This window comes from Centruroides sculpturatus, unplaced genomic scaffold (genome assembly GCF_000671375.1).
Source record: "Centruroides sculpturatus isolate CEXI.00-Female unplaced genomic scaffold, Cexi_2.0 scaffold132, whole genome shotgun sequence".
Taxonomy (NCBI): domain Eukaryota; kingdom Metazoa; phylum Arthropoda; class Arachnida; order Scorpiones; family Buthidae; genus Centruroides; species Centruroides sculpturatus.
In genome coordinates, this window is record NW_019384471.1 from 278,024 (window position 1) to 288,587 (window position 10,564).

Below are 10,564 nucleotides of genomic sequence, written 5' to 3' on the forward strand. Positions count from 1 at the left end.
CGTTTGGTGCTTGTTTGTCTACTGTTTAAATCTGTTCTGCTATGTTATCTGCAACATTGTTAACTTCTGTTTTGCGCTGTATTTGTATACTGATTATATCCATCTACTAATATCCATACTGTACCAAGTACTTATATCGTGTTTTGGTTTCAATGTATCCACTGCATATGTCGTACAGCTTTCTTTTCCCACCTGTTGTAATTATCGCGTAATAATCTCTTGTATATGTTTAAGTTAACCTCTGAATGTATTAGTCTGTATTTTAATTTACAATTATGTAATCACTATACTTTACTTTTCAATGTATTTTATTACCTGCAGCGAATCTTATGTTTAACATCAGTTATCAATATCTATCTATGAATTTTGTATTCGGCATTTTGTATTTTGTAACTTGTTCTATTCTAATAAATTTCCAGTGCGGCACAAAACCTCCCCTACCCCTTCTCCTTACTCTTCAACAGTTGCATCCTCTTGGCCTCTGCCACAAATCTATCTCTCATTCTTTCCTTTGATATTTTCTTTCCATCTCCTTTTAAAATTTACACCAACGAGTACGACCTTCTTCTCTTTTCTTATTGTATTGTATTGTCTTTAATACAACTATAAATTATTAGTGAAGATTAATATATTTTGATGTTCAACGTTTGGGAGATATAAATATATTTATATTATATCCTCAAAATAAAACTTATCTTTAAAAAATACTATTAGTTGTCACGTGTTATGAATGATATTTAAATTATGCAACGTGTACTTTCTACAAGTGAATTCTTTTCATAACAAATCTAACACACACATTACAGAAAGAAATCTAGCATAAAATATTAATATTATATTTTTTCACTTATCGTGGGATTATTCGTATAATAAACTTACATGAACACAAGAGAATTTGTATCGTTACTCTAAGTACAAGTAGGTAGAATTATATATTTACACACTATCTTTACTTTACGAGACACAAAAAATTTGTCATTTTATTGAGTGTTATTAAGTTAAATATTAGAATTTGTTGTTGTATTACGTTTTTTGTATAAATATTTTTGATTTATTTCAAGAATCTATAAATAAATTGGTTATCAATATACACTCTGATAAAATTTTAACAGATGGTCACACAGGAAGTATGCCGTTTAAATTAATATTCATCAAGTGACAGTCAGGAAATAAAAAAATAACAATAATATAAATTTGCGTATATTCTTATAATGTTAAAATTAATGACGTTATGGTAAAATGAAAAATTTGTTGGCAAAAATTACACCGTGAACATTAAACTTANATTGAATATAATCGTGATATAATATTAGAACAAAACAAACGTTTTCAACCCAATTTATGGGCCATCTTCAGGTTAAAATTGTTCGACTCTAATACAAAATCGAACACGTTCAAAATTAACACATTAGAACATATGTTTAAATTAAACCAATAGAACATGCTTAACCACAATAAAATAATAAATAATAAATACTAAACTAAAATATCACACAAAAAACGAAAATAAAATATAGTGATTAACCGTACACACTAAGTACCAATTATTTCTACATTATCCCAGATATCTATTGAGTCTCTGCAGGTGTATTATTACACGTGTTTTTTCTTACTATGTATTTCCACGATGAAGGTGACACTGTCGCATCCTTGTAATTTAAACATCTATCCGTTAAACTTGCCCTGTATATTTCACATTTTTCAGTTATGGACGAGAGCGTTGGTGAGTGCACCTTTGCAAAAATTTTGGCATCGTCCCATTTAATGACAGAACCTTCCGCTTGTGCCATTTTGGATAATGCTGTTACACACATATTCTTTGCGACATCGTAATTGTGTTCTTTAATTCTCACACCAAGGTTTCTGTTAGTGACCCCTATGTAGTCCTTATCAATTCCCAACTGGTCATTTTTGTATGGAATTGCATACACACCTGGCTGCTCATTATCATTCATTTTTTTTTTGTCATTTCTAATCAACCTATACACTGTGGGGGCCCTTTTGTATATTATACTGGCGTTTTTGTGTTTCGCTATTTGCTTCATAATCGGGAAGAGACATTTATTATACGTAAACTTTGCGAAGTTACCACTAGTGTCTGGTTTCTTTTTAGAGCCGCTTCTAGGCTTTACGTACGTTAAAATTAAACGCTCTATAGATATTGTTCCAAACCCTAAGTCTTTTGCAACGCTTTTGATCCTACCCAGCTCTTCCATCGTGTCGATTACATTCGAGCAATACAAAAATGCTCTTCTGACTAGCGCCCTAACGGCGGATAGCTTATAAACCGTTGAATCATTAGAAGTCGCCGGAAGTCGGGTTATGTGTGGGCTTGATTTGATTATTTTATTGTGGTTAAGCATGTTCTATTGGTTTAATTTTAACGTATGTTCTATTGGTTTAATTTTAACGTATGTTCTAATGTGTTAATTTTGAACGTGTTCGATTTTGTATTAGAGTCGAACAATTTTAACCTGAAGATGGCCCATAAATTGGGTTGAAAACGTTTGTTTTGTTTANTCATTGTTTATCAGAATTGATAATATATTTTCTATAATAAAATATATATTTTTTTCTTTTAGAGGAAACTTTGTTGCTGACATTTTTCACAAATCTATAAATATGTCAGCTTATTCTGTGGCGTTTTTCTTTGGTAATTATGCTGGAAGAGCTTATGACAAGGTTAAAAATATTTCTAAAAATATCATTTCTAATTTTAATTAACCCCCTCCCTTCCTTCCATTATGGACATCATTTATGGACAGCCCCTATGATAATTTTAATTATGTTTCATGAAACTATGATTATAAAATATTAATGATAAATCTTGTAATATATCAAAATATATTAATGATAAATTTATATTTAATATCTTATCATTGTTTTAACTTATTTGTTTCAATAGATTACTGTATGGTGTCTTCCAAATGAACAATCAATGACAGATGATGCTCTTGCTGTATCAAATAAAGTATTAAAATCATTAGAAAATATAGTAGAAATTGTATTTGAATTATCTAAATTGGGTTAGAATATTAAATGTTTTCAAATCTAAACTTTTATTGATTTCATAAATTTAATATAATTTAAAATTTTTAATTACAGATCTTGTTCCATTACATTTAGATAAAGTAAAATTTCCATCCAAACAAAATTATGGATTAATATTTTATCCAAAAGAAATTTTTTTGAATAATAAAAATCAAAGAAATTTGGAAAAATATGAAACATTATATTCAATTATGGCCTTTCAGATATCACAACAGGTATAAAATTTGAATAATGTATTTGTAATTTACTATCTGATGTACCGGTACATATAAATGAAGTGTTTGATAATTTTTATATAAAATTTCAAATTTCAATTTATTTGTTAATGCTGACATACAGTATATACCGTATTTTCCGGTGTATAAGATGACTTTTTAACCCAGGAAAATCTTCTCAAAAGTCAGGAGTTGTCTTATACGCCGGGTGTTGTCATATATGACGAGTATATCTCAAACTCTATATTTTAACTGTAAAAGTTGGGGGTCGTCTTATACACCGGAAAGTATGGTATATTGCAATCTCAGTTTTCTTTTGCTGATATACAGATCTGTATATATATATATATATTTTTTTTTACTTTTATAAAATAAAGATATAAGTTATACGGACATCATGCTTAGTACAGACCTCGTTTACTCTATCAAAAAGTAGACTAAATAAAATTTGCTGAATTTACATTAATAAATTAATTAAAGTTATATACGTAGTTGAAGTAACTCTGTATATACATATATTTTTTACTTTGACATAATATCTAAAATTACTCATGTGGGCAAGCGTGATATGTCTATATTTACTGCGCTATTCACTTTCTATTGTTTCGTGTATTCACTGAAACAATAAGCAATTATTATTATAACTGTAATTAGATTTTTTATAACAGTAAATCTAAACTTAAAATAAAACCAGCCTGTAATTTTACAGTATTTAATTCTCATATATATTATGATGTAGTTAAACAATTACTCGGGAAAAATTGCAAAACGACGAACAAAGGAACAATACACATAAAAATCGACCTCGTATTGTTCAATGATAAATTGTCCGAGTAATAATAGAAAGGTATTGAAGGTCATCATAACTTTTATTTTGAATTGTGCGAAAGTATTTGAAATGATTATTTAGTTCCGTGTTTTTGTATGTTAGAAAGAGAACAAAACTGAGAGAAAGAGAACAAATGAAAGAACAAAACTGTAATAAGTATAAAGATATTTTGTTAGCTTCTCGAATTGTTATTGTGGAAATGGGGTATTGTTAATGTTTATTTAATATTTAATAAAGAGTTTATTGATAAGAAACTTTTCGTTATTTAGAAAACTACGCATTGCATAATATTAGTACAATAGTAAATACGAGACAGAGGTCGCCTAATGAAGAGTTCATAATTGTTTATCAATGTTAACTCTGTACCAACAGCAATAACTATCGGTAATAATCCCAAAAAATTCGTCAGATAGAATAGGAATTATATTTCTAATTTCTTATAAGAAAAAAAAAAACATGAGTAAGAAAAAGGGCATCAAATGGTCGGCGTATACAAAAGAAAAATATAAGCAAATAAATTGTGTAAAAAATTGAACAATTATTTATAATGCGCCCAAAAGTGCCGACCATAAACGCTGCCAACCATTAACATTGAGTCTTACACTTAAATAGTAAATTTATACCTCCTAATGGTAAGCGGATGGAAAAAAGTCTTAAGAATCTTAATTTTAAGAAAAATAACGATTGTTTATTTAACTTAGTTACAAAACTATAAATACAATGATGTTTATTACAGTCCTGTAACAACCGTTTATATGCTTGGAACGAAAAACAATCTTCACCAAAACACTTTTGTGTAACTGCTTTCAGCGCACTAACTATAAATATTATTGTTATTTTGGATATTGAAAGTAACCTTATGTTATCGTTTTTACTTTTTCCTATCAGACGAATTGTCACGCGTAGTATTGTTGAAATATTTTTTTTTTTCTGTATTGATATTCACAACAGTTCTTAATTTTTGCATAAATAGTCCGTATATACATAGTTTTCCTTGTAAACATTTCTAGTTTGCAATGTTTGTGCAATCGTTCTGAGTCAAATAATCAAAATTAAACCACAAAAATTATAAATTAAAAGGCAATAAATAGGATATTGAGGTATAATGAATATATCTTATGAAAGTAAGTGTACAATACGAGTGCCGCTAAAACTCAAAAACGAGTCCCGGTATGATCAAAAGTAATTTATATGGTGTGGTAGCCATCTACCCTCCATCCACGAAAAAGGTTCCCGTTTTTACCTAAAGGGCGTGCTGTTGAAGATATAAGGGCTGGAGGTTTCGTTTTCTAGAAATTTCTAGAACAGTCCAGAACATTCGAGAGTATTCGAGAGCATTCCACAACATTCCAGAATGTTTCGGGATGTTCCCGAACGTTTCGGAACATTCCGGAACATCCCAGATCATTGTGGAACATTCCAGAACATACTTGAATGTTGTGGAATGTTCTGGAACATTGTGTACCATTCTAAGCCTTTTTTTGTATGCTTCGAATGGTCCACATGGTTTGTTTGCTTTATATACCACCACCAATGGGTAACCCCATTGGTGGCGGTATATAAAGCAAGATCCGTCGTGGTTTCGAACGTCAGTTTCTTATCAGTGACGAAGGGAAGAACCGAAAAAGAAGTGAAAATTCCAAAGTAGTGCAGTGAGTGAATAAAAACAAACAGTGAAGTGTGAGTAGTGAAAGTGATACAGTGACTGAATATAAATCGAAAATAAAACGTGAAAACTGTGTAAAGTGTGCTTAGTGTATTTGTTAATAAAAAGTCGAATTGATTTATATTTTATACAATGCCCAAACTTAAAAGCGGAGAAGCTCTTGCCAGTTCTGTATTTTCCTTTGAATATTATAGTTGATATGGTCGAAAATATTATTTTTAGTTGCCAAAATTGCCCTTTGAAATAGCCACTCCGAATAATAATAAGAAACGCAGAGCCCAAACGGTTAAGAGTTAAAGGTTGAAATTTGGTACACAGTTAGGGTGAGTCGTGAGAACGTACACTAAAAAGGGATTTTTCAAAATTCCACCCGCGGGAGAGAGGGAAAGGATTAAGGCTTCCCATGAACAACTCGGCTTCTATTATACTATTTTAGATGCAGTTTTTTGCGTTGTTGATTACGTTTTAATAGGGTACGTCACTACAATGTACACTAAAAGAGATTTTTCGGAATCTTCCGCGAAGGGAGTGTTGACAATGGAAGTTGTTAAGAAACAAACGAAGTGTTAAGAGAAAACGACGTGCAAGATTTACAGGCGCAGATGCGGTTTTTGCAAGAAATTGATCATGGGTGGCTTGCGTTCGCAGTCTTTTATTATAAGATTGTGTCGCAATTCTTGATTCTTTAATTCGTTCATTTCGTTGTTCTTCGGTATTGATATTACTAATTGATATGTACTCTAATCAATATATATTATAAAGGTAAGTGTACAATGTGCGTGCCGCTAAACTAAGAAGAGATTTTTCGAAATTACCTTCGCGAGGAGAGGTTAACACTTCACTAAAAATAGTAGTTCAACTACCACACAATCTCGCATCAATTCCCTGAGCGAAGCCGGGTACCCCAGCTATTAATAAAATATGATTAAACACTTGTTGCAATAGAATAGATTGCATGCGTTTTAATGCAACGGTAATTATTCACATAATTTATTGTTCATGCAGAATTTCGGTATAAATGCAATTATATTTAAAAATCAAATATAATTTTAAAACTACGAATATAGATTCCGTTACTAAAATTTAAAAAAGTTATGCAGTATGGATCTATCTTCTTTGTTAAATTTGACATATTTAGAAATTAATTTTAGTCGTGATTTCACTTGAGTAAATCTACGTTATTTACTCGTTTTAGGATAAAAATGTGGTCGTTTTCTCCGAAAATTGCCGTTGGAAGCAACGTAACAGGAAACTTGTTATTTACGCTAGAATAGACTATAAAAATGTAAAATATAATCTGCGTAATTATTGCATCAGTACTTCCTTTTATATATAAAATTCTTTTAAAATTTCTGTTTTAAAAATTTATGATTTATCTAACAATTTAAATCTATTTCCTTGTTATTAAAGTTATGCCTCGTTTAGGAAATTTTCTCGTTATTTAAGTATTGCGCAAAATACTAATATAAAATATTTATGTATATTTTAATTAAATGTAATGACAAAATATTATAAACGGTTTTTTATTGTTTTTTGTAAATAAAGATAACAGCTAATAAGTGAATTATATTTCTAATATTTTCGTAATCAATACATCGAATTTCCTTATAATATTATCAAAAAACAGCAGCAAATACGAAACACCATATTTTATTTTACAAGGAAAATTAAGCATTAGTATTTTTATATTACTGTCTGTTATCTGTGAAAGACGGAAGGAGTGAAAATCGGTAGAAAAGTCACCCCGTTTCATTTTTATGCTTTAAAACACGAACCCATGAAACCTAAAAAATTTCAAAGATTTCTTCCGTTTTTTTCTGTATGTATGAATTGTGTGTGTGTGTGGTTGAGGGAGAATAGGCAACCCTCCCTACAATATTTTAGAAATGTTCAACACAACAGCACAGGGATTATTGAATTTCAAACTAGATGAATTGAATGTCACCCGAATTTAAATATATAACAATGTTGGGTGGGTTCGATTCTTGACTAATTGCCATAATTTTTCTTTATTATTATAACACCCTTAAAAGTAAAAACGCTGTTTCGGAAACATAAATAACAAATGTGCAAGTTTACAGTTTCTATAAAAATCATTGAAAACTCTGTTCTTTTAATAATATTTTGAATTCTGAAGTCTGTTTTTGTTATTATTTAATATATTTTTGCGTATTTTACATTAAAAGTTACGTAACGTACATGAAATCGACAATTATACAGAAATAAAGTTGTCCCTTGTCACACGTGCAAAAATTACATACATTTAGAAAGACGAAGTTGTTGTTTCTAAAAAAACACTAAACACACATTAAGTAATAGATGCAGTAGGTATTTACTCTACATATAAAAACAAATCTAATAAAATAAAGTATGCATTTTTCCTTGTGAAATGCAGCGTATAAGCGTGAGGACAACTAAAGAAAGACGTCTTTTGGGATGCATACACTTTTTCCCCCATTTTTTATGTTTATTTAATGAGGTATAATGTTTAATGCTGAAGTCGCGAGTTTGTGTGTGTGTGTGTTGAAGTTTTTATTTGATTTAATATGTCAGGTAGGATGAAGAATAAAAAAACGTAAATACAATCGCTAGTAAAATTTTTTAAAATGACAACACCTGAAACCCCTATATCTCCTGTTATTCATGACCTATCCACGAAAACAAAATAGCATGGAAGACCACTTATATAAAGGGATAATACTTAGTGCTTAATTTCGTGATACGAAACTATAAAGTCGAATTTACAAGTAATATGAATTAAATCAAAACTGACAATAAGGAAAAAGTACGTCTAGTGGTATATACGTCACTTCATGTATACGTTGAGCAAATAAATTCAATTTATAAGAACGAAGTGTATTTGGCTGTTATTATAAAAGTAGTTTTCCAGGTATTTAGGCATTTACGAGTAACGAATTTAAACTACAAACTCGAATAAAATTAATTTCTATAATATACGAAGAGCATTAAAATAAGTATGGGAGATCTTATCGAAATCCTTGCCAGTAATTACAAGTGGAAGATACTTGCTATTATTTCTATAATATATATTGTGTATACGTTTCTGGTTAAAAGAAAGGAAATTTTTATTGGTTTTAAACACACCGAATTATATTATTGTCTTCTTGGGTGGAAACTCGTATTTCAAATTATGATATCCAAAATCGGTAAGTTTTCGTCTAATCTCTATTCTCGTATCAATGAACGTGTCTGTAGAATTTTTGCGTGTGAAGGACTATTTACAAAACATTTAAACGTTTCATTTTTTGGATGTAAATAATGCCACATAAAATACATATCTTCATTCTGTCACTTGACCTTGCTTCTTACAGTACCTGCAAGTTTAGTTTGTGTTAATTCTATAGTACTAGGTTTGAGCTCTAGTTTAATATTTAGCTTTATATTGTGCTCTATCTAGTCTGTTTTTAGCTGCACCACTTATTGTTGTTTGCTAAAATTCACGTATTCTTTTAATTCCATGGCCTTGCAGCCTAAAATACTGCACGACAATATTAACTCATTGTATAGGGAGTTACCTTTATGTATGTGGCTCAGAGCGACTTTTCTTTTCTCTTCTTACAATCTCTTTACACTTTTTTCTTTTTTCACTTCTATTGTACTTCGTTGTCTTATATTAAATGTTTATCTTATCTGTGTAACTATAAAAAATTATAACTTATTGTGTTTACCCGATCTAAAAAGAGTTTAGAGTTTTACCCTTGCAAAACTACACAGAATATTCGATAAGATAATATTTTCAAGCACTCGTTTACCATACTTTCAAGAATCTAGCGGTAGGCAATTCGTTACATCATGTTAACGTCCCATTAACTAATATTGATATAATGCATTAGTTTTGTCATAGCAGTTTGGTCCATAATCTGATATGTTTAGCTCAAATACGCTTATATTTAGGGATTATTATAACGATAAAATTTTTGTTTTGAAATGGCCAAATTCGCAGTGGAATTTGTTTGCAAAATTTTATAATCCAGATACAATTTTGGCAGCCACCATGCAAACACCAACATAAGCACTAGATGAATAGTGCTTCAAAAATAAACTTTATAAAAAATTAAAAATTGCAGCCTGGCATTGTGACGATGTCACAATAAATAATTGCTCATTTGAAGGAATTTTTAATGATTATATTTGAGATAAACTCTACAGTAAATCTGTTCTTATGTTCACTAATATTGTAGTAAATGATAATTATTATTAATCTACGAAACTTTTCTCAAAAATCAGAATAAACGTTTCACTTCTTATAACAAAAGTTAACATTTTAAAGACAAATTCTTAAGATCTAAAGTTATCACTTTTAATTGCATTTCTCTTACATAAGCTCAGATGCTTACAAAGAGAAAACTTTTCATGAATTATCCTATTGGGCTGCAATTTATTAAAACTTATACAATATGCTAATAAATTTTCACTGTTGGCTGTTTGTCTGTCATTTATTAATTAATCACCATTTGTGATGTTATGTAGGAGAGACCGGGGCAACTTCGGCATACGGGGCAAGTTTGTCAAGCGCTTTTTTTAAAAAAACAAATTAAAAGGAGACTTTGGTCATAGGTTAGGCAGTTGAGTTTTATTGGTGGCTTGTTGAGTGTAGTGTTTTTATTGTTCTCCAACAAGCGTAGTTGAATTATCAAGCAAATTTTCATTTTCGTTGAATTCCATATAATATTTTTTTTCCATTTATATTGAATTGGCAGGTTTTGTTATAATTCCATGATAACGAAAGTTACTTTTCCTGTTAGAAGGATGTAACTTCAACTTATTCACGTGGCCAGATCG

General features: G+C 29.9%; 1 protein-coding gene across 1 annotated transcript in view; it reads left to right on the top strand.

Moving 5' to 3' along the window:
• The first annotated feature begins 1,707 nt into the window (after positions 1-1,707).
• Positions 1,708-10,564, top strand: part of LOC111621187 (cytochrome P450 4C1-like) — a 26,795-nt gene continuing 17,938 nt past the window's right edge. Inside the window, exon 1 of the mRNA XM_023363268.1 lies at positions 1,708-1,723. Within this exon, the coding sequence (XP_023219036.1) occupies positions 1,708-1,723 (16 nt within the window). The remainder of the gene's footprint in view (positions 1,724-10,564) is intronic.